The sequence below is a fragment of the Pygocentrus nattereri genome, chromosome 11, assembly GCF_015220715.1.
Source record: "Pygocentrus nattereri isolate fPygNat1 chromosome 11, fPygNat1.pri, whole genome shotgun sequence".
Classification (NCBI taxonomy): Eukaryota; Metazoa; Chordata; class Actinopteri; order Characiformes; family Serrasalmidae; genus Pygocentrus; species Pygocentrus nattereri.
Genome location: NC_051221.1, coordinates 26984258 through 27012227, shown reverse-complemented (window position 1 = coordinate 27012227; position 27970 = coordinate 26984258). Strand labels below are relative to the sequence as shown.

Sequence of the window (27970 nt, the reverse complement as noted above, 5' to 3'; positions counted from 1 at the left end):
GAATGAAAAAAATATATTTTAATAGGCAATTTATGTCATTTCTTGAAGGCACTGTGCTTAAAATGAGGCTGAATGCTCACCACGAGACATACCATGTCGTTTTCACAACTCATAATTGCTTATAAACTGTGGAGAAGCAATAAATGAAGAGCAGTGTTGGCATCCCTTATTATAATCGCTGGTTGATGGGTTTCAATTTACCTAAAATAATCAGTTCCAAATCACAGCTAACTCTTAAGAAGCATGTTATAAAAATAATAATATAAAAAACACTGAACTGCAGAAAAGACAGAGCCATTTGAGAAAATGATGTGTAATGTTACATATGCAAAAATTTGTCTGCTGGTCAAATTACATGTTTTGCTGATTTTTCAAGTGAAAATAAGTTGAAACGTCCTCTACAGCAGGGGTGCTCTACCACCCTGCTGAGTTTAGGTCCAAACGTAATCTTTTCCAGGTAATGAAGGTTTTCAGGGGCATCTGAACATGAGATCCAAGTGTGCTGTAACAGAAATCTGCAGAGTTGTAGGTCTGTCCGGGACCAGAACTGAGCACCCCTGCTCTACGGCAAACACATGTCTGCACATGTTAAAAAACAATTGCAGTTTATTTGCTGAATTTAACATATTAGGCAGGGGGGGCAGTGGAGAGACACTAAAAATATATATGTTTTTTTTTTCAATATGTTAAACAAATAAAAACCTGTCCACTAAAATGTGCAGAAGCCTGTGTTCTGTAGAGGATGTGTTCCTATTTTAACTTCAAAATCAACAAAACATCATTTGACAGGGGTGTTTAAACTTTTGATCAAGAATGTGTGTACTAGGAATTAGAATAAATCCAAATGAGCAGTGCAGTGTGATTTATTGTGTCAGTGTTTTAGCTCAACCATTTTCAAAGGTCTCCTGACAGAAGTCAAGTATTTATAATTACCCTCCAGTACCTCTTCAGCTCATCAGTCCTTCATTAAATTAAATCAGACACTGCTGGTGGAATTTACCAAATCCACACAGTGATTGGAGAGCAGCAGGACGTCAGGAATTACATTTTTATGTATTTTTATAATCAAGAAATAAAAATGAATGAATTACTTTGTATTTGTGTGTTGCTCTAATATCAAAGAGTGTTTTTACTAGCATAAACATATTTACTGGCCACATAAATCGTCTCAAGCCTGTCTCAAGCTGCCCAGGACTTTTGCACAGCACTGCTGATTAATACAACATCCAAAGCCAAGGCAATGAAATTACAATAAAGAAAACTGGCCACACACTGTCACTTTGAATTGTTGAAGTGTATAGATGTGTCTTTTTCTTATTACTTTTGACTACATCACTGTTCTTCGTTTCAAGTTCTGTAGGGCCACAATCCTACAGTCCTGCCCCTATGCACCTGATTCAGGCAGAACACAGGACTCAACAAGTACTTGATCATTTTGTGTGTGGTTTTGAGCATTTGTTACATACAGCCCATCCAAACATCTTAGAAAGTTCCTATCTGACTTTCTAGGCTTTCAGAAAGTACAAACTAGGCTTGCAGTGCTGCTACAGATCAGGCATAACAAAAAAAATGACCTTCAAAAAAAAAAAAAAAAAATTGTTGCATGCGCTCATCTATATTTTCTCAGAGAGACCTGTAGGGCTTCATCTGTCCCACTTCATTTTACCTGGATTGACCTTGTGGATGAAACAGCAGAACACAGCAAAAGGATAAGCAAGGAGATGTTTCAGTGCCCTCGGGCTGCAATGCCTTCTGTTTTAATTTTCCATTTAAAGAAAACTGAGCAGGGTCTACTTGTAGTGCATGAAGACCACAAGGGAACACAGGTTTCATAAAAGCTCAATGGAAGTGATTCTGTCATGGATAACTGACTTCACCTCAGAAAACCTTCACCTCATAAAAGCTGTTTGACATTAAAATGCAGCATTTATCATTTTTGATCTCAAGTCTTCAAACACATCAAGTTGTCATCTCATCTATAATCTAAAAGGTGTATTCTGAGGGGATCAGAACTCAGATTCAGGGTGTCTTGATTTGAATCAGTAGCCATTTATTCTGTGCCCCTCTTTTCTGCCCTCTGCTGGGGAAACTTGTAATTTATAAAGGACACACAGCAGCCTGAACGGATGAAATTACTGTCTGAGACAAAATGCAACAATATCTGTTTACTAGCCATCAGGAAGACACAAAATAATACAAAAAGTAATACAAAATGGGCTAGAAAAAAACCTTCTAAATACCTTGAAAGAGCACATTTAATTGACTCCTTGATTCCAGAGTTATTTACCCTACAATATGTTAAAGATAACTAAGTATTTATGTCTAACTCATGACTAAATCAGCCTTTATGTCAGAAAGAAATGAAAGTTTGACCCACCACAATAACATAAAGAAAGAAATCAAGAAAGAAAGAAAGAAAGAAAGAAAGGAACAAATAAATAAAGAAACCCCATAAAATGGATTGCAGCTCTTCTTCAGTCAACAATTACATTCCATTTTGGGCTGGACAGCAGTGACATCAACACATACACGCACACACAGCACCTATGTACACATGGCACAAGTTTACCAAGCACCACACAACACACCACACACAGACGACTAACAGTTTTGTTCTATTGTCATCTTTCCATTCACTTTACACTATAAACAAAGCTTCATCTACTGTTGACAGCATTTATATATCTATCTATATGTGTGTGTGTGTGTGTGTATATATATATATATATATATATACACACACACACACACACACACACACACACACACACACACACACACACGGGTGTGTATGATGGGATCATAGCGCAGAGTTGGGCATCGGGTCTTGGCAATGGATAGTGGGCTTTGCTTTGCTGGTGCAACTGAAATATAACATTCACACTTGATGTCAGTATCTCTTCATCACAGATTTCATCAATTGTTTTAATCTGGACAGGGTACCAAACAGGAACCGTGAAAGCTTCTGTCCACTTGAGGGCTCTCGTTTTCTTTTAGGTCTCTATGGGCTGATCCCCAGACCTAGATTAAGCTTAAACCTGGACCAAAACGAATTTACAACCACAATTTTGTCCAAGACTTAATCAATGTCAAAGAAACCAGCCCTAACAGCAGGAGATAAACCACTCTGAGATTAAATGTCCTTTGTTTTGTGCCGATCTAGTACCAGTTTCATGGCCAATCAACAAAAACTTCTACCAACACCAAGCCAAAGCTTTGAGCCTGATGATCCTCTTTACCAAGCCCCATGACCATTCCAATGTAACAGGTATAACACAGTGAACACTAAAGCTTCTCTCACTCACGTACATGTAAAAACAATGACAAAACCTTAAAAAAAAGTCAAACATACACATCAATATTCACTTCGTACATGAGCACATGAAAACATTTCACAGTTCTTGAGATGAGGTGCTATTGTACAAGCTTTGATTAAGACAATTTGATTACATATTACATATACTGTACATGTATAGTGTGGTTACTCGCATCAGTTTCATTTAAATTGTACTTGAGAGTATATAAAGACTTTTCAATACAATTGCTTAAAATCTAACACCGACCCTTTCAGAGAGTATGGATCAATTCAAGCCTCTCTATAAACATAACTCTATATTAATAATCTGTCCTGTCTTAATTACGTTACATGTATTGAAAATACCACAACTGTATCAGGTGACAAAGGGTTTACATAATCTTCAGATTCATTGGGGAATTTTACACACACAATGATCACTGTATCACAGAAAATATGTACACAAAATCAGATGTGATATTACAGCAAAATCCTAATCCTGTTAGGAAAGGGCAGAATTCATTACTGAAAGAGTAAATCCTATGTATTTTAAATTCAAAGACAAGTGTGCTTTGCTTGCAGGCTTTAACTCCTGTTATTCCTTGATAAAAAGGTTTCACTTCACTCAAAGTGTTGGAAACGTTTATGCAGATAAATGCACAACTAAATACTAAGTCCAATAGTGCACACAACATTAGATAGAATTTCGGTAAAGGTAAAGACAGCAGTGCGCCAATTTAAGACTGAGATGGTAAATAACAAAGCAGTAGCTCATGGCTTAAGTGAGTGATTCTCAGTGCAGATGATTCTCTGAACATTTGAACCTTTTGTATTATTTCTGGAGAGGATCCCTGGATTTTTCTACTGTAGTTGGAAATAAAAGGTAGATGTCAGTGAAGCCTCTAAGGAAACACCCACATTTCTCTAACAATTAATCTCAAGGATGTTTTAGCGCATGTTTTTTGAAAAATCAGTCCTAAACTGATATTTAACCAAAGTTCCTTTCAGACTGACCTTTTACCAATGCTACAGAGCTAGAGCAAAAAAATAACTATTTGAATCCTGAGGTAACAAAACAAAATCAACAACACATCTGTAAAATGTGATGCACTAGCGGTGTACATTTCTGCACCCGAGACACAATTATAAAACAAATTCATTTAAACAGTAGATGTGCAAGTGTATGGCTATCTGATTCAAACAAACTAAACTAACTGCAAAAAACAAGCCAAAGACCTCTTGTAAGGCCACATTTTTTGTATGGCTCAAAAAAAATTTAAATGCAATGTGTTTAATTTATTACTAGTTATTCCTAAGTTATTTCACTTTATGTATTACTTCTAGTGTTTGCTGATCTTTTGCAGAAGACATATATTGACTTGTAAAACAGTGAGATGATTTTGCCAAGCAGTCATAAATTGTCCGCTTAAACATCAAATTGCCAACAGAAATAGGGAGTTACTGCTGGCTCTTCAGGGACACGTTAGTCCAGGAATCTAGTTACTATAGAAACACAGTGCGATACAATGCTTTGTTATTCTCTGGAGCTCCAGTCCAGACATATTTAAAGTACGAGTAGTGATAAAATAGCATACTGCCTTGGTGGCACAAGGAAGGAGTGGTAATATAGTACTGATAGGATCAACAGACCAAAAACAATATTTAAACCCATACACTTTTAAAAGAGCTGAAGCAAAAGTCTATGCCATATTGTATTGGAGAAAAGATGATTAAAGTTAAATTGGTCAGTTATTTGCTTTCCTCCCTCTATGTATTGGCAGCCTTCTTTTCATGACCCCCCTTGCCCCCAATACCCTGTTACACTCCCTTCTACCTATTTCTTACTAAAGATTTATCACATGGGGTCATCATAGTTGTAGGTGGGGGCGGCAGAGTACTGCTGGCCCTGCATTGCCCCCTGGGCTGCTCCCATTGCCGCCTGCTGTGCTGCCTGCTGGACATGCGGATTTTTCCAAGCACCTGTAGTCCACTCCTGCTGTGCCTTGCTCATGCTCCCTCCACTGCCACGGTAGAAGTTATGGACCTACATCACACATAGAAAGATTAGTATTTTTCGAAATGAAATGAAAATTAAAAATGTGTTGACAGTAAATTTACTTTGAAAATGAACGTTACCGCTTTATTAAAATGACATGCACAAATGTTCTCACAAATGCATGAGCATAATGAAGAAGATGGAGGAAAATAATGTATTAGGTTTTCTGCATTAAAAAGTAAATGAAGCACCTTGGTGAGGGCAATGAAGGAGAGCACAGCCACAGCTGTGAACATGATAGTAGGAATCAGCATGACCACAGCAGACCCGATATTAGTGCTGAAGAACGTGATAGTGGCCAGCCAGCCACTGTAATAGAGACGAGAGAAGGCATAGTGAAACAGATTATTCATTGTCAAAACAGAAAATATTCCTCAAATTAAGATTCTTTTCTGCAACCTCTCTCCTATTGTCTGCAAAACTGCAAAATCATATACAGAGTAATAACAAATTTTAGTACTTGTTTAATGGAGCTGCACACATTTCAAAATGACAAAAAATACAAAAACTAACTGAATTGAGTGAATGAAAACATATTTGTTTCCTGCACAAAGTGCATTCTGACTGATGAGAATAAATGACTGCAGTTTAATGCTCAGATTGACTGAACATGATTTATGCAGCAGCGTATAAGAAACAGTGACTGTGGGAGCTTACTTATACAACCCCATTTCCAATGAAGTTGGGACGTTGTGTAAAACATAAATTAAAACAGAATACGATAATTTGCAAATCCTTTTCAACCTATATTCAATTGAATACACTACAAAGACAAGATATTTAATGTTCAAACGGATAAACTTTATTGTTTTTTGCAAATATTCACTCATTTTGAATTAGATGCCTGCAACACATTCCAAAGAAGTTGGGACAGGGGCATGTTTACCACTGTGTTACATCACCTTTCCTTTTATCAAAACTCAATAAGCATTTGGGAACTGAGGACACTAATTGTTGAAGCTTTGTAGGTGGAATTCTTTCTCATTCTTGCTTGATGTACAACTTCAGTTGCTCAACAGTCCGGGGTCTCCGTTGTCATATTTTGCGCTTCATAATGCGCCACACATTTTCAGTGGGAGACAGGTCTGGACTGCAGGCAGGCCAGTCTAGTACCTGCACTCTTTTACTACGAAGCCACACTGTTGTAACACGTGCAGAATGTGGCTTGGCATTGTCTTGCTGAAATAAGCAGGGACGTCCCTGAAAAAGACGTTGTTTGGATGGCAGCATATGTTGCTCTAAAACCTGTATGTACCTTTCAGCATTAATGGTGCCTTCACAGATGTGTAAGTTACCCATGCCATGGGCACTAACACACCCCCATACCATCAGAGATACTGGCTTTTGAACTTTGCGCTGATAACAATCTAGTCCTTTTCCTCTTTGGCCCAGAGGACACGACATCCATGATTTCCAAAAGCAGTTTGAAATGTGGACTCGTCAGACCACAGGACACTTTTGCACTTTGCGTCAGTCCATCTCAGATGAGCTCGGGCCCAGAGAAGCTGGCGGTGTTTCTGGGTGTTGTTGATATATGGCTTTCGCTTTGTATGGCAGAGTTTTAACTTCCACTTGTAGATGGAGCGACGAACTGTGTTCACTGACAATGGTTTTCTGAAGTGTCCCTAAGCCCATGTGGTAATATTTGTTACTGAATTATGTCGATTTTTAATGCAGTGCTGCCTGAGGGATCGAAGGTCACGGGCATTCAATGTTGGTTTTCTGCCATGCCACTTACTTGCAGAGATTTCTTCAGATTCTGTGAATCTTGTGATGATATTATGGACTGTAGATGATGAAATCCCTAAATTCCTTGCAAATGCACGTTGAGAAACGTTGTTCTTAAACTGTTGGATTATCTGCTCACTCAGTTGTTCACAAAGTGGTGAACCTCACCCTATCCTTGCTTGAGAACGACTGAGCCTTTCAGGGATGCGCCCTTTATACCCAATCATGGCACTCACCTGTTTCCAATTAACTTGTTCACCTGTGGAATGTTCCAAACAGGTGTATTTTGAGCATTCCTCAACTTTCCCAGTCTTTTGTTGCCCCTCTCCCAACTTTTTTGTAACGTGTTGCAGGCATCAAATTCAAAATGAGTGAATATTTGCAAAAAACAATAAAGTTTATCCGTTTGAACATTAAATATATTGTCTTTGTAGAGTATTCAATTGAAAATAGTTTGAAAAGGATTTGCAAATCATTGTATTCTGTTTTTATTTATGTTTTACACAACGTCCCAACTTCATTGGAATTAGGGTTGTATTTCATACTACCTTACAAAACAACTCTTACATGATACTCATTCAGACAGAACTGCTGTCAGGTCAACATTTTACCTCTTAAACAAGTGTTAAAGGGAATTTTCCAAAATTTCTGGACAATTAAATGGTTAACATAAAATTTTTAAAAGCAATTCAGAGTGGTTTGGTGTGAAATGCTCTGTTTTATAGATATATATTCAGTCAGATTTTTTCACCTCCTCTAAAAGCCCCATAACAAAGTTATTGTATGACATGGTTATGAACACACTGTCGATGTGTAAAACACGATGATAAAACAAGACATTGTTTTACCACAGTTTTAGACTAAAACATAAAACATAAAGCAACTCTTTGCTCAACCGTTTTACCATTATCAACTTTACATATTGTTGCTGTGCAAAACAAATATATTGTTGCTGTCGGAAGAAAACCTTGTATCTACAAAATGGTAACTTTACAGGAGAAGGAAAAAACATACTTTACTTTTAATGCAAGTCAATGGAACCAGATGTCTTTCCAAGTTATTTTGGGCCATTTATTTTAGTCCACTCATCATGAAATTTACAAACATTGTAAAAGGCCACGAGTGTTTTCAAATTCTGTCAAAAACTGAAAAATGTCAAAAATGGAGATACGGTTTTCTTCTGACAACAGCGATATGTTTTGCCTCCTGCTGTAAAGTTACCATTTTGGAGATCAATGATGGACAAAAACACACGTGTAGGTCCACTGATTGTTTTGGACAGTAAATAAAATGGCTACATTTGTGTTATAGGTTTTGTGACCCCTGTTTCCTATCACCACTACTATTAAGAAATCTGAGTTGGTTAGTTTCTCTACAATTAACCATTTCACATCAAACCACTCTGAATGACTCTGGATATAACTATTGAATTATGCAGAAATTTTGAAAAATCAATTTCAAACCCCCCCTTTAAGCTTATATGAGAAATGAAAAAACAACCTCATAATTTGCAATGCTTATTAATATTAATGTTTCTTCACTAAAATATTTTAGTACCTATTACTGATCAAACAGGCTCACTCTATCTCAGATAAACACAGATGATCTCTGATTTACACCACTACTACATACTACGTCCAAGCTCAAACCCACTAATCTTAACATCTCTAGAAACCTCACATCTAATGTCCTTACCACACTCCCCAGCCTGGGATGCCCACTGTCTGGATAATACTGATCACAACCTGGGCCATGAATACAAAGAAAAACGCCATAAAGTTGAACGAGCTATCAGTCCTGCAAAAGAGAGAAAGTGTACAGTATAGTTAGTCAACAAAGTTTATGTTGCAATTGCTGTGATGAGATTTGCTTCTCAATCTGTAGCTATTTCAGTCTTTATGTGAAACAGAGGACATGGAAACAAATTTTTGCACAAACGTTGAAAGAAAAAGCCTGACTGACAGGGATTTGCCTCAGTCTCCAGCTGTTGTATTTGTGTCCAGTAAGGGTTGACAAAATTACAATATCTTATCATAATTGTGACAAATCATAGTATCTGCTTTCCTCTGCATATTGTGGATACAGTCAGTACCTAACGAACACTGGCCAACTGCATGTTTCATCACAAACAGAACACAATTCATCCTATTTGTTGGATTCAGTGTGGCTTAACAAGTAGAACTTAAAACAATAATCATTGTCTTTATCAATTTTGGGAGTATTTGTCTAAGGTGGTACTGCTGACGCATTCTGTCTGTTCCAATTTACCAAATCACAGAAAAGAAGAAATATTGTGATACATATTGCATGTCATGAAAATGATCATCAAGCATTGTGGTATTATATTTTGCCATATTACCCACCCTAAATGTCTTTATTTAATGCTTTGGAATTCATATGTACATTTAAAATGTTTGCTCAGAAGTCAAAGATAAACAGTATAGTAAATAATTCAACATTCTGCATAAATTATTCCAGACAAATTAACTATGCCAGTAAAGAGTTTAGTGGAAACTTATACAAAATCTAAAGGATAACCAGACCGAATAAAATCGAGTTAGGTTTGTCATCTACAAATTATGAACAATTTGCAAGGCAACTCACTTCAAGGCTTTGTAGATGGGCCTGAACCAGCATACATAGGAGCAAGGAGTGAACAGAATCAGCCACAGGATGGCCATTCCAAAGTTAGTTGCCCCGCCTCCACCGCACATCCATGCCAGACAACCAATCAGGTTCACCGCCAGTGTAGCACTGTTCACTGGGTAAGAGAACAAGAGTCAAAAACTAAACTTCATGAAGCAAGGTAAAAAAAAATACTCAAACTATTAAACTCAGTCTTGAATTGGTTTATTTCACCAATTAATTTAATCACAAGCTTATCTCTACTTACAAAGTAGCTCTAGCCTCTAACCAATATTAAATAAAAAGGATTAGATCTAAAAAAGGTTTTATCAAACAATAGGCAAGGATTCTCCATGTACTACTTAAGTGAGAGAGAACTACTCCTGGGCTTTCAAGGTTAACAGCAAACATACTATAAATAGCTCATATAATAAAAGGAAATACACAGTGAATGTCACAGTTAAGGAGCCCACATCCCACATTTTTCCTGTATTTTATTTTTTGTCTCTAAGGTGTACTTATGCGGTTTGTGTGGGTTGACGTGCCAAAAACAATCTTAATTTTTTCAGACAACTTATCCCTTAGTTAGAATTAAACAGGCTGTTACTGTTACTGTTCCCTTTAAGACTGATGTATGTAAATAGGCTGTATTCTGATTGGCTGCCTTGTACAGTGCTCCTTTCAAAATCACGTCTTATAACTTGAGCGTAAGTAGGGCGAAACTAAACTGTAGTAGGTCAAGTAGGCGGATTTCTATAAACGCTCTGGTTTTCGTGACATCACAAAAACAGTGAATTCAAAATGGCTCGCGTTTGTAGCTCAGTTTCTGTATTTGGTATTTGTATGTACTTTGTATGTACTGGAGTGGGTGGTATATATATATATATATATATATATATATATATATATATATATATATATATATATATATATATATATATGTGTGTGTGTGTGTGTGTGTGTGTGTGTGTGTTAGGGCTGACAAACTATTAAAAATTTTAATCGTGATTAATCTCAGAATTTCATATAGTTAATCGCAATTAATCAGATTTTCTTAATCTGTGTAAATCTTGTACAAAATAAGGATTTTTAAGTAAAATGTTACAATTAAAACAGTGAACACATTTTAGGCTAAATGTACTTATGTTAAAAACTGCTGGGACAAGAGAAAACTAAGGGAGTTTTATTCACTCACATACTAGGCAGTAACACTGACCCTACAAAACACAAAATTGGATTTGTAATAGATTAGGGAGCTGTAGTCTCAAATATAAGACGTAGTCACATACTACTGTTTCTCACTTCAGATATGGGTAGGACTTCACAGTCCTGCGCAAACAAAAATAAATGACACAAAGTTGGACTTCATTAAAGACATGTAGTGTCATACCACAGTGCTACAGCATTGTAAACAATGCCTAATAATCCGTTAATAATCCGACTAATAGCTCAATCGGAATAGTCTAGTCCGATTGAGGCCATTCGGAATAGAATTTCTATCCGATTGAACAAAGGGGGTAAACCTCTAAATAACCCGTTAAACAGAAGAATAATATCCGTGTAAACGCCTGAATCCGATTACACTATAATCGGAACGTGTAAGTACGTTCTGCGCATGCGCGTCCCGTCATAGCGAAAGGTTTATACCGCTCAACTCGGCTGGATCCCACGTGATGTTCGCTGTCATGGTAACGTTCACTCTAAGTGCTACTCCACACATGCGCGTCACTTTGCATCAGATTACTTGTAGCGAGCATGTAAACGCAGATTTTCCATCAGACTGTTCAACAGAGTGAGAATAAACACCTCAGTCTGAGTCTGTAATCCAATTGTTTTCAATCGGATTGGCAAAAATCTTTGTATATAAACACAGACACTCTGTGTGTGTATTCGATTTCACCTATTAGTTAGTTACCACCAGTGCTAGAAGGGCATCTGTGACATGTGAAGCAAGCCACCGCACTTTGAAATGCCAGTAACGCAACATCATTGGACCGCTAACTGCCAATACTATTACATAAGCTAGTATTGCACTGATAGTGATAGGGGGAGATGGAAGGACATCGTAGACACCCAGAGAGTGAGGCCAATTGTGCTCCCTTGGACTCCCAGCCACGGATGACTATAGCATCACTATGGGGTAAAACACGACGATCTCCTAATGATGGGACCAACACTTGGACAGTTGGTATGTGTTAAAATTTGAGGTTTATATCTATATCTATATCGAACTCATACTACATCTACAAAAGCCTAAATAGACTAATTACTACCATATAATACTATCACTTCTACAGTGTATCAAACACTTACTGTAAACTTAGTAGCTGGTTAAAAAAGTCCAATCTGAGTGCTGATGAAAAAGGCAGTACATTTTACAGAATTACATTGTGGAATCAGTGGATATACAGTTATACAGCCCCCCTAGTGTTAGAATACAGTGACAATCTACTGAAACATAAAAACTTCTGCAGTAAAAAACTGTGGATTTTAAGATCATGATGCTCCCAAATGGTACAAAATCTTCCTGGCTTTTCAGGCAACAAGGAAATGGCTATGTTTTATAACAAAGCTCAACAAAGTCCTTACAAACTATTTGTATGCATTACTTGCTTCTTCTTTGGTGTGTTTAGGCTGCTGCAGTGTTTTGAGTGACAACACAGCTGACGTTTTTAGAGCAAACAGTGGTAGCCTGAATGGCTGACTCAAGAGAACACAGAAAAAGGAAAAAACATGCCAAATAGCATTAAGCAAACATAATTCAGAAACAAATTGTTCTGCACACTTACAGATCCAGAGATAGTACAACCGTTTGCACATGGTGCGCCGCTGGTCTGGGATCTCGTTGAAGTCTTGGTAAAAGCATGGCTTCAGAGGGATGAAACGGGGAAGAGGAGGGAAATTGTTTTCTGTGAGTCAAAAAAAGAATAAAGCGTACAGCAGTCAGCAAAGCCATTATTTGTCTTTTTATAACATCTTATTATACTGAAAAAAAATTATTATTCAACCAAAGAATTAGAATAATAGCAGAAAATGGCAAAACAGGTAACATCTGCGATACTATTGACAATTTTAGGATGAAAAATTGACTCTTACCTGCCATTAAGATTCTTTATCCTAAATCCCTGATCTCAGACAGCAATATTCAGCACCCTAAATGAAAGATGTTTTACTGAACACACACTGAACTGAAAGAAAGCACAAAACAGTAAAGAAGTCATGTCATTGCAGGTGAGTCCTAGTGAGGAGAACTGCTACTCAGTCATGTCTTCCGGGTTGGTCAGACACCAGAGGGCGCACGAACGGGGACCTATGGAGCCTTTTTCAAACCTATCATATGTAAATGGATACTGTTTTTATAGAGAGAATTGCGCTCGTTTATAAAACACTTCAACATTTATGCTGTATTTCTGAACGCTTTTCAATCCTGTTTACAGGCATTTCTAAGAGCGTCTCTTAGCTTGCCAATCACTCTGTAAACAGAAAGATGATAATTTTCCATTTCATTTATTTAATGTAATACATTCTGCTTCTTGTTAAAGTTAAAGAAAACGTCTGCATGAAATCCTTGAAATATGTTTAACGTTTTTAGCCTTTTAGCTTTATTCACTCCATGTTTATTGAGGACTCGCTCGCGGGCGCCCTCTAGCGTTTTTGCCGTCGTATTTCAAGTATAATCGGGTGAATTGGAACCAGGCTCTGCTCATAAGCTCATGTCCACTGACTGTCCATAACCTCAGACTACCACACTAAATAGTATGTTAAAAATAGTACATGACCCATAGTGGCCCATTCTGTACTGCCGTATGTGGTTTTGGATGCAACTTGTCCATCCATCCATCCATTTTCTAAGCCGCTTCTCCGTCAGGGTCGCGGGGGGGTGCTGGAGCCTATCCCAGCAGTCTTCGGGCGGAAGGCAGGATACACCCTGGACAGGTCGCAACTTGTGTGAACTGAAGAAGAGCTGCTGAAGCGGCTGTTTCCATTTCCTTTAGGAGGAGTTCGTAGAGGCCCAGTGATAGAGCGCCCCTAGTGACAGCCTCCTAGCTACAGGGTTTAATATTCAGTAGCCGCTGTAACGGCACCGAATTTTGGCATAATATCATTAAAACGAGCTTTTACGCTATTTTAACCACATAGGCTCGCAGGTTTCTGGCGGCCTTGCCGAAGATAAATGAGGTCTGAGGCATCTCACGTTTGCTTATGTCTACTTCTGTCAGAGCCTGTGGCTGAGGGAGGACAGGGTTAGGGAGGAAAAAAGGGAAAGGGAAACGGGAAAAAAACAGATTTCTACCCCTCACCACCCCCGACAAACTGCAGGTTATCTATCTATCTCACACTAGCGCTCGATGTACTGTTAAATCACTGAAGTAGGAACACAGAGCTGGTCTAATAGTGAAGGGCATGGCGCCCGGGAGCGGTTAACACATAAATCCGCGGTGTTTTGTGCTGTTTTAGTCGCTGCTGCGTCTGGCGGACGATGCGTCCAGACTGAACGGACTAATAGGTTATATCGCTCTTCTTCTTCAGTGAGTACCGTACAAAAAGGCTAGAGCAGGGTATTCAAACACGAGCATGCATCTCATTGAGTTTAGAGAGTGATGTGGAGGTCGAGGAGAGCGCCCTTCAGGAGGGAAGCTGAACGCTGTACAGTCTCCCGCTCCGTGAATTCTCCCATAACGATGCTCCAATCTGACTGTACACTCCGATAAAACTGACTAGACCGCACCTCACAGCCATGTTTAGGTCGGTGATGGTTTAGCTGAAGCCCAGCGTCGTCTCAAATACACCCCTTACCTCGCCGTTCGGCTACCCGAGAACGTGGCTGCTGTGAAATCGCTCCCGCGGACGAGCAAACAGGAAATATACTGTCCATCCAAGGCGGAGAGCTCCCCGTCAGATCCTGCGGTTTTGTTGCACCTGATCGTAGATTTGAGAGTAATATAATCGCACCGTGATCCTCCTACACGACCACCCGCCCGGGACAAGCAAGAGATGATGCTGAACAAATCCCAGCAGCCAGAAGGCCTCTGAGTAATCGCGATAGTTCATTCCTCCACTCTACACCCCCCTCACACACACAGCCAGCCCCTCCACTCCACCTTTTCTCTCGCTCCCTGCCCCTCTTCCTGCGTGGCAACAGTTCACGGCCCATATAGTCGCTCTCCACGGTACTGAAGCACATTATCATGACCTACAAGGGGTTACAGTGGGCATGTTAAGTCCACCACAGTGCATTCACCCATCATTCCGCAGATTCATTCACTAAGAGTCCCTAAATCGAGGATACAGATTTAAATCAAATGTTAAACATAAAAGGAAAAGTGAGAGTCAGTCAGCGTACAGAGAGGAGGAGCAGTGGCTAACGGACTGGTGCCGAGCCAACAACCTGTCTCTGAATGTAGATAAAACTAAGGAGATGGTTGTTGACTTCTGAACAGTGTGAGGTGACCACCCCCCACTGAACATCATTGGCTCTGCTGTGGAAATCATCAGGAGCACCAAGTTCCTTGGTGTCCACATCACAGAGAACCTCACCTGGTCCCTCAACACCAACTCCATAGCCAAGAGAGCCCAGCAGTGCCTCTACTTCCTGTGGAGACTCAAGAAGTCTCATCTCCCCCCTCCCATCCTCACCATGTTCTACAGGGGGACTGTGGAAAGCATCCTGATCAGCTGCATCATCGCTTGGTTTGGGAATTGCACCGCCTCAGACAGCAAGACGCTAAAGCGTATAGTGAGGACAGCTGAGAAGATCATCGGGGTCTCTCTCCCCTCCATCCTGGACATCTACACCACACGCTGTATCCGGAAAGCCAATAACATTGTGGACGACCCCATCCATCCCTCACATGGACTTTTTTCACTGCTGCCGTCTGGCAGAAGGTACCGGAGCATCCGTGCCACCACTGCCAGATTCTGCAACAGCTTTATTCCTCAAGCAATCAGGTTCTTAAACTCACAAGGACTGAGCTAACCCCCACCCCCCTCACACGCATACTGCACACACACAACTCTTTTGATGCTCTACTTGCACTATCTGGAACATTGCTGCTACACTGCGTTTACACTGTTTTACTCAGGTTTTTTCTACCTCAGTAACTGCTGTGTTTATGTCTGTCATCTGACTGCGTGACTCACAGATCACAGCATGTTAAATATCTCTGCACCTCATTCCACTACCTCATGTTCAGAAATGTGCGCTGTGTCGGTGCTGCACTGTCCTGTCTGTTTACTGTGTCTAATGTCTAATTTATTGTATTTATTGTTTCTATCTAAATTTTTTTGTTTGCACACTGTGCCTGCACATTTTCACTTTGTACTTTTGTTCCTTGTTGCACCGTGTTGTTCCTGGAGGAACGTAATTTCACTCCACTGTGTACTTGTACATAGATAGAATGAAAATAAAAGCCTTTTGACTTGAGAGGTTTCATTATAGTATAATAGCTTTATAGTAAATTTTATAGTATATGTCTGCTTGACTTGCATACGTTCAGTCATGTATCTCCTGAGCTCCCTTCACATCAGCTGTCTTTTTTATTATTGCTCTTCATTCTATTTTCTATTTCTTGTATTCAGTTCACTTTTCTATTGGCTCAGTACTTGTTAATAGTCTATGTGCTTGTGTTGTCTGTTCAGTATGTTACATGTCAGACATTTGCGCATCAAGACAAATTCCTTGCATGTGTAACATACTTATAAAGTAATTCCAATCTCTGACTCCTATCTAACGATGGTTGTTCACATGGCTTTGTGCTACAGGTCAAACAGGAACAGTGTAGACACACACAGACAGACACTTGGCTCACTCATAAAATCTTTCATACAGAGTTGAGAAGAATACTTTGAAATAGTATTTTGGGTGAAAACTGAGTACACTGTACTATTTGCATTCATTGCCTGCTTCAGTCCACTGCTGCTCCCACAGTCCACCGAGCAAGACAGTCACCTGTCTCATGAACTTAGAAACTAGTGGGAGACTGAGATAAATGCACCAGGAGATCCATCCATTGTTTTATCAGTCTACTCAGGCAATAGCAGGAACTTTGCAAACAAGCCATTATTTGGGTTTCTGTAGCATAAAGTTCAGTGCCTGTCTGATGAGTGTTTTTCTACACACCTTGTGCTGATTCAAAAATCATTAGAAACAACAGTTAAAATACGTACTGATGTGTAAGTATTCTAAAAGTATTTTTATACAACTTACAAAAGTATCTGCATTAATATCACTGCATTTTCAAAATGTAACATGGACTCAACACAAATATGTATTTTCATATTGTGTATATGTATTTCAAACAGCCGTATTCAGTTACATCCTACATAAAGTTTGCTATAAAGATAAAGATTTACTACTGAGAACTGAAAAACACTACAAAATGCATGATGTCAGTAATAGGGAGTGATTACACAATTGGTTAAATATTCTAATTTAAAACACTACACTGTTATAAACCTATAAAGGTTCTGTGCAGGTATATTTATCATTCACTGAGATACAAAGTAAATGTTCCCTCAAAGGTACAACAGTGGTTTTAAGGTCCAATTATGTACCTTAAATATGTTTTTCCAGGTGAAAAGTAAACATTTGCACCTTTTTATAATCTAATGTTTTGAAAAAGAGCAATACAGTAAAAAGTCCAGAGACGAGACAGGATGTGTGGAATTAATACAACTTCTCAATGGATTATGATTCAATTATGTTCCCTGATGAAAGGTACTGAGATGTACCCTTGAGGGTACCACCTACCATGTGCCAAGAGGGGTACTGCCCCAGTGACTGCTTCATACCTTTATTTCTGAGAGTGTGTGCTCTGGAAATGAATAGTAAGTCCTATCTTCTAAAATCTCCGTGATGACTCTGTGTTTTAGTTTTTGTGGAGTAGATGAAGGTGCTCTACTCAGGCAAATCTACAATCTACATATTCTCACTGGATATCTGTGACTAAATGGAAGGATTAGAGCACGCATTTAATTCTGAGATTAAGGTAAAACACTGACCTCTCAGTGGCTAAAATATACAACAGAAGAAGAATAAGTCAGTACAGGGCCAGGGCCCAGACCTCCAACTGATATTTAAAAATATATTACAGGGGATTACAACTACCTTCTCTAAAATCCTGCATAATTCAGATATTAAGACATAGAGAAAGTCATTCAGAGTGTTCTTGTGTGAAATGTGCCATTTCACAGTAGTGGTGAAAGGAACCAGATGTCCCCTCACTGAAATTTGAAATGTTGTAAATGAGACACTGTTTTCTCATTTGTAACGAGTTTTATAAGAAGGTTTTGGCCTACAAAAATCCATTTTTTTAAATCAATAAATAGTGTAAAAGTACAGGCAAGATATTGTGAGACACACGAAGGCTCACTGACCATTTTTGATAGTAAATTAAAAGGTTGTGTTTGCGTTATAGACATTGTGACCCCTGGTTCCTATAACCACCACTGTAAGTAGTCAGTTTCTCCACAACACATCTTTTCAAATCAAACCAGTCTGGATGACTTTGTGTACATCTCAATGATTGAATTTTGAAAAATAACAGGAATTTCCTATCTTTACTTCTAACTGCTAGAGCAAAAAACTGACAATGGAACCTGTAACTGTGATGTTCATTGTCACAGAACACGTTAATCTCTCTTTCTCTTGGGCATCTTCCATCATCACACTCCTCTACCTCACTCCTGCAGTTAGAGGAAATACACATTTGGTACATTTCTTAAACTCAGACATTCAGAGAAGGAAATGAGAGATTACAGAGTTTTCGATTCTGATTTAAAGTGTTATAAAACATGGTTTCAATAGCTAAGCACTAAGCTTTTTATTAATACACTCCCTTCATCATGTTGTACACTCGCTGGCAGCCTGGCATACATTTGCCTGTGTCTATTTTTAGATACAGTGACACGTACATGTCGTCATACAGATGAATCACCCATGACAGTTGGAACTCACATGTAGTTCCCCCCCCCCTTCTCTCACAGGCAATTTTATGTTATAATTTTTATGCCAAAGGCAACTCAGAGTACATTACAGACAGGTGATAAAGCTTAACAGTAATACAAGAAATGATGAGTAATTTAAGTTCATATAAGAAAATGACACAGATCAAATGAAAGCATTAAGGTATCATTCTGACATGATACAGTTGATTCCAGGATTGGGTGCCATTTGTGCCCCACTGATATTACACCTACAAGTGTATACACTTCTTGTAAGTCGCTCTGGATAAGAGCGTTTGCTAAATGCTGTAAATAAAGGTAAAGGAATTTTAAACACTGATAAATCGTCTTGCACAACAACCTTTATGCATGTTTCAGATAAATAACTTCAAACGTTAGTAAAACTGCATCATTGATATAAATACACACAAATACACATATCTGAAATATAATCATGGAAATTGTGAAAATTCGATTTTTAGATTTTTGCATTAATAACTATTATTTTTGTATTCATTTGGGGATCTGTTTATAAGTCAACAGGAATGTCATCATCCAAATTTCCCTGAAGATCTTTTTGTTTTTCTTCATTTTCAGTGATACTGTGATGATTGATTAGATCACTCTGAAAGTTCAAAATTGTAGATTGAAAGAATATTATATAGTATACTAAAATGGTCAAGTAAATCAGTAGAATGTTCTTAATGTCCTTGTGTCATTGGCGTGGGGTGCTGCTTAACATTATGTGTGTTTCTTAATTTTATGCAAAAAAAAACAAAAAACTCAACCCTGCTACTTTCAGCCTTGTTATTTAAGCCACTATCAGCAAAGAAACCTGGTACAAATTTGAGGCATTGTTCCTGAGATGGGTTAACACATTTTAGGAGTGGTTAAATACATGTTTTTTTTTAAATTCAGTGCTCAAAATAGAGTTTAATTTTTCAGACTTATAAGGCTACATGTCACCAAAACTGTGGAATCAACCAGTTATTAATGCTAAACATGTTTTTAACCAGCAAACTCTCCTGCAGGGGAGACTAGGGCTGCTGATCTCATGGGTAGCTGCATTCAAAACCATAACATAGTAAGATAATACCAACAACAGTAGTACATTCATTAGTACAGTACATACAGTACAGTAGTAGTTGGTTTTGGATACAGCCATCGTGTTTTCAACCTGATTATCAAGTCTGCACTCATCATAGTTTTGTGTTCAGGAAAGCAATTCAAACGGTTGAGCTTGGGTTGAGCTGTTTGTGATCTACTTTACAGGTGGCAAAATGGTGATAACATTCAAAAGGGACATATTTATATTTATCTCATTTATGCTAAGCAGATGCTGTTCATAATTTTGACCACATAAAAGTGACTGAGAACCTCCAATCTGCAAGATCAGCCAAATTGTCTTCTTCTGTCCTGATCCTTCTTGATCTCTCAGCAGCTTTTGACACAGTCAACCATACAATCCTTCTGGACATCCTCACCAGCCTCGGAACCATTGGTTATGCGTGGAAGTGGTTCCAGTCCTATCTGGAGGATCGCTCTTATCAGGTAACATAGAGAGGGTTCACATCTTCTCCATGCAGGCTCTCCACTGGTGTCCCACAAGGCTCAGTCCTGGGTCCTCTTCTCTTTTCTCTTTACACTAGCTCTCTTGGTGATGTAATATCTTCTCATGGCTTCTCTTATCACTGCTATGCTGATGACACTCAACTAATGTTTTCTTTCTCACCCTCTGGACTGTCTTTTCCTCTAAGCTATTAGTAACGAGCAAATATACTTTCTCTAGATTGACAAAGCACTTCTTGTAAGTCGCTCTGGATAAGAGTGTCTGCTAAATGCTGTAAATGTAAATAATTGTAGAGGCACAGTGGCAGATATACCTGTTATTACCACCACTGAGAACAATCCTAACTGGAAGTTCCTGTACAATGGAGCATTTCACCTCCAACCACTCTGACTGACTGCTTTCTTCTCATTGATTGAATTTCCCTATTAAACAGTTTCACTGATCGAGCAGGTTGTTATGTGCTGAACTATGTCTTCATAATCAATTAAACAGTTCTTGGATTATTTCTGTTAATTAAACTCGACCATCAAGCATCATTCAAGCAATTACCAAAGCATGGAGAGGTACATTATCTTATAGAAATCATATTGCCTTATCAATGATTCAAAAATGACGGGCTTAAACTGAAACTGGACACCACATGTTAAAGACTGTAGTTTCTCTTGCGCAGTGTAAGTGTGAGCAGGGACAACACAGTGTTTCCAAGCTGACTCTAATTTAGAGGCATGCCTTATAACTCCATGTAAAGAATTTTCAAGAGTGTTGCTGTAACAGTGTCACTCAAAGCCACTTCAGTCAGTGTGCTGATCTCTCAGATTAGAGGGCTACTTCGGTGCTGGTGGTAAAATACTCGATGCAACAAAGAGAGGGAGCTAAGACCATCGTCCACAGTGATATTTTTATGCAACATCAGCTACACAAGGTTTTAACACAGTGAAGCTGAACTAACTAATGGCAAGGGGCTCGTTGGCGGCACACTGTACTGCTCACACATGATGATGAAGTGAAGTGAACCGTGGGAACAGGACAGACAGAGACACCGGAGGCTCTGATGACTGTAAAGGCTGAGCTGTTCAACTCCAGCGAGGTAAGCAAAGTTAGCCTAGCTAGTTAGTTAGCTAACTAAACACCACGTCAATCTTTCAGGGTTGTGTCGTTTCTCGGTAGATTGATAACCTAGTTTTGCCACTTGGCTAGCTAGAAACTCCCGCTTGTTTGTCCAGGTAACCTTGTGTTGTTCATTTAGCTAGCAGCTATCACTTGCCAAGCTAACTAGCTAGCTAGCCAACTCGCTTCATTAGGCTAACGCTACGTGAACAAACTAACCTAGCTAACGTTAGCTAGCAGCCTAACAGTTAAGACGAGCGTGTGCTCAGTTTAACACGGGTACCGCAGCCTTCCCGAACAAGGCTGAGTGCGACACCACAGAGAGTATTGCAGCTAGCTAACTAGACATTAGGCTTGCGATTAGATAGTTGGCTAACGACATTACTTAGCCGACTAGCTTCCAAGTACCTCAAGCTAAAATCCAGAGCTGGCTAGCGTTAGCTTTCTCCTCGGAGGGTAGTTAGCTAGCTAACTAGTTAGCCAACATATGTGCGATGCCTGCGATGGTTTGCACATTAAAACACTGCTGTATCATAAACGTGTGAACTTTTTAACCTCAAAAACACACATTAAGTCAAGTTAATATAGTTAGGTTAATCATTTGACTCAAGATTGAAATGATAGTTATATAAGTTACAGAAGTTCTTCGGAAGGTTTACAAAATTAACGTTACATTGAAGCAGTCCTGATTCACGCCCAGCGAAACTCACTCACAGTTTAGAGAACTCCCCAAGATCTGCTTCGCGCTGCTACAGCAGTGTGCGACTACTGTTGTTATTAACTCGTGTTCAGGCACATAGTACTTTTGAATGGACTGTAAAGTGCCTGTTATAATTGCTGCATATGCACCTCACTCTTCACGGTGTTATACAGATCTTTATTGTTATTTTCTGTCTGCTGGAGTTGCAGTGGTGGGAATGCAGCCGCCTTTACCACCTGCCCCAGTCAGAGAGCTGGTCCGCTCCTGTCTCCATCTTGACCCAGTGGCCGCAGATTTGCGCTGCAGTCTTTTTGTGGCCGCTGTGCAGAACTACAAGCGAGACTCGGTGCTGAGACCATTCCCGTCTCGATACCTCAGAGGGCACGTAAAGGATTTTGAAGAGTTGGTAAGAATATGCATTCTGTTCACGTGTGATTTAGAGACCTCCACGCAGTGTTTTTCATTTATCACTTATATTGGTATAAATTAAACTGACAGTTGATTTTAAAGGGCCCATATCCTACTTTTTAAAATGAATATTAATATTAATATTATATTTCCACATCTGAGGCTCAATTATGGTTTGTGTGGTTTTATTTAAACCTTTGTTTAACATGACCATTTTACAAACTCTCGTTATCTTTAATTAAACAGTGTTTTTGTTAATGTGTCTTTAAGAATGTTATATGTAAATGAGCTCTGTTCAGATTGGCTGTCCTCTTTTGTGACCCATTCATTTTTTAAATGTGCTGGTTTTCATGATACCCCAAATGCCTTAACTATTGCTACATCTGTGTTTAATATGCTTACTCACCTTCTACAGCAGTGCTGCAATGGTCTTTGGAGCAAGATTTTCTAGTTTAAAGATTAGGAATAAAAACCCTTTTGATGATGTTTCTTAAAGGTGGGAGGAAAATTTTAAAAAGTAAAGCTGCTTTAGGGAGGATTGTAGTGGATGAGCTGTGTTTGGTTTAGCTGGTGAAGGCAGAAAGAAGGCAGGTAGCTAATGTTACAGTTAAAAAGCTGAATATTTTATTGTAGTTGTATGTAGTCTTCAGGTTGTCACTGTAGTGGAGAGAATGGATTACTCAAATAACAGTGTTGACTCATCCCATGAGGGATGTTGTAGCCACCTTGATATATTGAGACTTCAGTCTGGATTCTGTTCTCTGGCTAAAAGGGTAAAAAGCTTGTCTCGGGTGTCCATTTTTTGCTGAATAAAGAGAGAATTGCTGTTTTCTTTGCTGTTTTGTTTGATCACTGAGCTGCAGTAATGCTAGCCTAATTGTATTTATTAACCTGTAGATCGGTGGCTGGACTAGCAGTCAGGATTGGTTGACACTACAAGGATTGCCGATGATTTTATGATGTTTGCATAGGGTATGCTGGGTATTGTAGTAAAATAACATTGAAGAACGAATACATGCAAACAATATAAAATCATGAATTCTGTCAAACTGATGAGACTGAGGAGTCGCATGCTGTAATACTGTATTACACCATGAATACTTAATACCTCTAGTTGTAGGCATGAATATCCCTTAAATTTGATTCGTTTGTTGTCACAAAACACAGGAACGTTTTACTTATTGAAAGCTAAAGAGTGAAACTGTGACCCATTCCTTGTACTCTACAAATTATCTGTGTAAGGAGTTATCTAGATGACTCTCAGAAGATGGCATGTCTGACTTTTTGGTTTATCCAAACAACGTGACTGTCCTACAGCAAGTTGCTTAATTTGGCTCAAATATCTTGCAAAAGGAAATTCAAAGAGAACCTGAACTATATGTGAAAAAGAGGTTGTTCCCTGTGTTTTCTACAGCAGAAGGATGTGAGCTCCTTGCCAAGTGTTAGAGACCTGGTCCGCCTGGGATTGGGAGAGGGAGATCATCATCTGGCGCTAATGCACTGGGTGCTCTCCTCCAAAAGTTTTTCTGTGAAGACCATCCAGAAAGAAGAGGTGCCTCTGAAATTTGAATATTATAGACATGTGTCTGTTGTAGATATTGACTGAAAATGGTGGGAAATAGTATGCTGTTGTTTACAGTGTTTCAAATAATTAAGTACAAGTTCATTGTAAATGAAATTCTCTGTTGTATTTTTCTTTAATCACATTTTTTTCTAAATCTTTTTTTCTTCAGTGGGCCAGACTAAGCCAACTGATACAAAATGAGGGGCTCTGCTCTCCTGTGCCAGACTTCCTTTTTGAATTAGAGTACTGTGAACAGATGAACTCTAAGTTTGAGAAGACAAGGGCAGGACGGGACATTCTCTATGCATTCCATGGTAGCCGACTGGAGAACTTCCATTCCATTATACACAACGGTTTACACTGCCATCTGAATAAGGTCAGTGCCTTTTTCTCTTAGGCTCCCATGCAACAAAATTTCCATTTTAACTTTGGGTTTGGTGTAAGCACTGGTCCTAAAACAGCAAAATTAGTAACGTTTACTAGGAGCTCTTCCTGGCTTCGGTGGTGGTTCTGTTTTCTTATCAGCAAGTGTTAAGATAATACGTGTGAAGACAGCGATTATAGCCCTTATGTTATCTTACCGCTGGCATATCTGTACTGCTTTTCCTGAGTGCATGATTGCATTAGCCCTTTTTGCAGATGGTCCTTTTTTGAGAAGAAGCAGAGGCTATTACTGCTGTTTTACTTTTCAGACATCGCTATTCGGGGAGGGCACTTACCTCACCAGTGACCTTAGCATGGCTATCCTCTACAGCCCCCATGGAAATGGGTGGCGTGAGAGTGTCCTTGGGCCATTACTAAGCTGCATTGCCCTGTGTGAGATCATTGATCACCCAGATGTGAAATGCCAGGTGAAGAAGAAAGGTAATGTACCACAAATTAGGAAGAAAATACCCTCATCATTGATGTTCTCAAATGTTCCCTGAGAACAGTTTCAGAATTTACTATAATCCAGAACAAACTCTTTATGCTTTGACCCAAAATATTATAACAACAGTTGAGGAATGGTTTTAGAGTAGAAATTAACTTTGCAAAAATGTTTTAGATTCCGAGGGCCTTGACCGCCAGCGTTTGAGGGCAAGGAACAGCGAGGGAGGAGACGTGCCTGAGAAATACTTTGTAGTCACCAACAATGAGCTTCTGAGAGTGAAGTATCTGCTAGTTTACTCTCAGAAACGATACAGAACCAGGTGAGACAGAATTTATTCATGCTGATTGATGGATAGGATGTTGATCCATGTGTATATATATATATGCATAGAAACACATCATAACATTTCAGAATGTAGTACTGTTATGCAATTCTCAAAATAATATATAAATCTATTACTAATATATTAAGAATTTTTGTAAGAGGGGTGTAGAAAGGAATATAAGCACATGTCTCAGTCTGTCCCAGTTATGGTCCAGTAAGTTTTGGAGCAATTTGAGTATGCAGAGTCACAGTTTAGCACATCCAGGAGTTTCAAAAGAAAAATGTCAGCATTATGTAAATGTCAGCATTATCTGTAGTCAGCATGACAAACTTTGCCAGCATTCATGTGATTTTATTTACTTAGATTGTCATTTAGAGTGCGCATTTGTAGACTTCCACCCTCAATATGAATTATCTTCTTAACTTAAAGTAAAATTGGTATCGAGTTAAATGCATGCAAACAGTATCTCGTTAATAATCTCAAGTTTAATACCACTTCATAATTGCATGCAGTTCACTTCATTGCAGTCTTCTAAAGCATTTTTTTCTTAGTAATTTTTTGTGTTTTTGAGGAAACGTCACATAATTTAATGCATATTTAAATATTTTTGATGCCAGTCATGCTGGCTCAAGGTAATCAATTATTTCAACATTGAGCGATAGTTTAATTGACATCATAAGTTGAAGTAATTAAAGTCCAAATAAATTGAACTGTGAATTATTGGTGACTTTTCTGTTTTCTCACTGCTTTCAGACATACTCAAAGGACATCATGGCTGGTCAGACACCATTTTGCCATTATGATGGGTCTTTATCTTCTGCTTCTCATATTCATTGGTGCCTTCAACTCTACTAGTTTCCAGTCATTTTGGCATAGAATTTTCCGGTGATCCAAACTCCTTACGTCACATTTGCCTCCAGTCCAAAGTGCCTTTTCTTTTTGGTACACAAAGACTGTCATTCGACAACTTGGTTTATAACACCAACAAAGAAGACAATTCTCAGGAATCAAAAAAAAAAGAGAATGACATTTTATTCCATCCCGTGATGTGTACAAGTTACACTGCACGCACCAGTCGTTTAATTATCAATAGTAAGTAGCTTTTAATACTTGGGCAGTGTAAGCATTTTTAATGACATAACATCCTTTGTCAATATATGGATAAAGGCCTGCCTGCCTGTGCCGTGGGCTTTTGTAACACTGTGGCATGTAGCTTATCAAAGGACTCATTTTTTTTCTTTTTCTCTAGTGTTTTTTACTTATGTAGAAATGTGGGATTATTTATATTAACTTTACAACCAAATGATGAGGGACAAAATGCTGCCCTGTATGCCTTTTCAGTAATATACATATATTTGGTTTTTGGCTCAGATATTGCCATAGCCAATTGCTGCTTATTTTAATGACTCTTAGGGTAACGTTCGTGGACCACCATCATTGCTTTTAGAAGATGGACAATCTAGAATCTGTTAATTGAATGTAGCTTTCATGTTATATCAGTTGTATGAAGTTCTGTTTTAACTTTAGACATCTCACAGAAACGTTGTACAAGTCTAATGAATTTGTACTATTTGAGTTCACGTACTCTTATGACTCTGAAGCTTATTATATTAAAATCCTAAATTCAGCTGTCAGCTATCATTGAGTACTAACAATCCCCAATTTGTTGGGCAGGAAGTTGTTGAAAAGTGAATGCAACTTTATGTTAAGGGATTCAGTACTGGGACCTGAGTTGGACAGCATTGCTTAAATACAAGGGAATATCATTATGTTGGTAATATAAAGGACAGAAGAAAGTAATCTTAAGAACTGTCTCGGGAGCTGATATTGACATTTTTATGTTCAGTAAATGATGTTCAGCCGTTAATCAGCTTGATACAGTGTTCTCATAGATCGTTTTTCTTTTAATCTTTTAGGTATGTATTATGTCCTTGAACATGAACCTAATGTTCTGTGAATAGACCTATAAAATAGTTTACACTTGAATCAATAAACATATCTTTCCAGCATTTCAGGATATTTCTTAACACTTCACATGCAAAAGAAAGATTACTGTCTTCTATTTTGTTGCCTTTTATGACCCCAGCTGTTGTCTTTATCGTTATCGACAACAGCGGCAGGACAATATATATATATATATATATACATACAGTCCTGCCGCTGTTGTCGAGATATATATATATATATATATATATATATATATATATATATATATATATAATACTCACACACATAGGTGATAGTGGCTGATAAGTGTGAAGAAAGCTTTGATCTCTGATAATGCAGCCCCATGTACACCTTAAGTGCACCCTTATTGTTAGTGTTTTTCTTGTGTATGATGCTTTTATTAAAGGAAGCTTATAATTTTTGTTAAACATCTACTAGAAACACAAAAAGCACAACAAATGTATGTTTAGTGAATCAGAGCAAAGATTTTCAACTGTTTCTAATACACTGTAGAAGTGTTTATACATAGACCCATTTTTATAACTGATTACTATAACTCTTTTCTGTTCAAAATAATTATGAATTGTACAAAAATACATTCGTACATATTATTGAGCTTACTTGGCTCTGATCGCTGAGAAATTCTGATGTTTGCCAACATAAGAAGTAGCCCAATTCTTTTACACCTCATAAACCCATAAAAAGTGTCTGAGGAGTACAGATTTATCAGAATTAGCCATTTACTGTCTTCATGAGTTGTAATATAAACCAGACATCAAAAGGAAAGTGAACAGACTGTGCTATTGTAAGCCAATGCTTTTTTTTCTGGCT

At 38.5% G+C, this 27970-nt stretch overlaps 2 protein-coding genes across 5 annotated transcripts; one reads left to right on the top strand and one right to left on the bottom strand.

The window, feature by feature from the left end:
• Nucleotides 1–2150: 2150 nt before the first annotated feature.
• Nucleotides 2151–14774, bottom strand: scamp5a (secretory carrier membrane protein 5a). Of its 2 annotated transcripts, none has more exons than XM_017713640.2 (7): nucleotides 14502–14774; nucleotides 12801–12892; nucleotides 12494–12613; nucleotides 9684–9840; nucleotides 8775–8876; nucleotides 5543–5660; nucleotides 2151–5339 (listed from the first exon to the last, which is right to left on the bottom strand). In XM_017713640.2, exons 2-7 carry the CDS (start codon nucleotides 12805–12807, stop codon nucleotides 5151–5153), a joined length of 693 nt encoding a protein of 230 aa, XP_017569129.1. In that variant the 5' UTR covers nucleotides 12808–12892; nucleotides 14502–14774; the 3' UTR covers nucleotides 2151–5150. The 2 variants fall into 2 exon arrangements, with proteins under 2 accessions (XP_017569129.1, XP_017569130.1); XM_017713641.2 differs by having other exon boundaries at nucleotides 12801–12857.
• Nucleotides 14775–20954: 6180 nt separating this feature from the next.
• Nucleotides 20955–27201, top strand: parp16 (poly (ADP-ribose) polymerase family, member 16). 3 transcript variants are annotated; one of them, XM_037542374.1, is made up of 7 exons: nucleotides 20955–21304; nucleotides 22228–22430; nucleotides 23847–23984; nucleotides 24166–24372; nucleotides 24689–24860; nucleotides 25042–25186; nucleotides 25946–27201. In XM_037542374.1, exons 2-7 carry the CDS (start codon nucleotides 22242–22244, stop codon nucleotides 26079–26081), a joined length of 987 nt encoding a protein of 328 aa, XP_037398271.1. In that variant the 5' UTR covers nucleotides 20955–21304; nucleotides 22228–22241; the 3' UTR covers nucleotides 26082–27201. The 3 variants fall into 3 exon arrangements, with proteins under 3 accessions (XP_037398271.1, XP_037398270.1, XP_017569128.1); XM_037542373.1 differs by having other exon boundaries at nucleotides 22225–22430; XM_017713639.2 differs by having other exon boundaries at nucleotides 20956–21304; nucleotides 22234–22430.
• The last annotated feature ends 769 nt before the right edge of the window (nucleotides 27202–27970 follow it).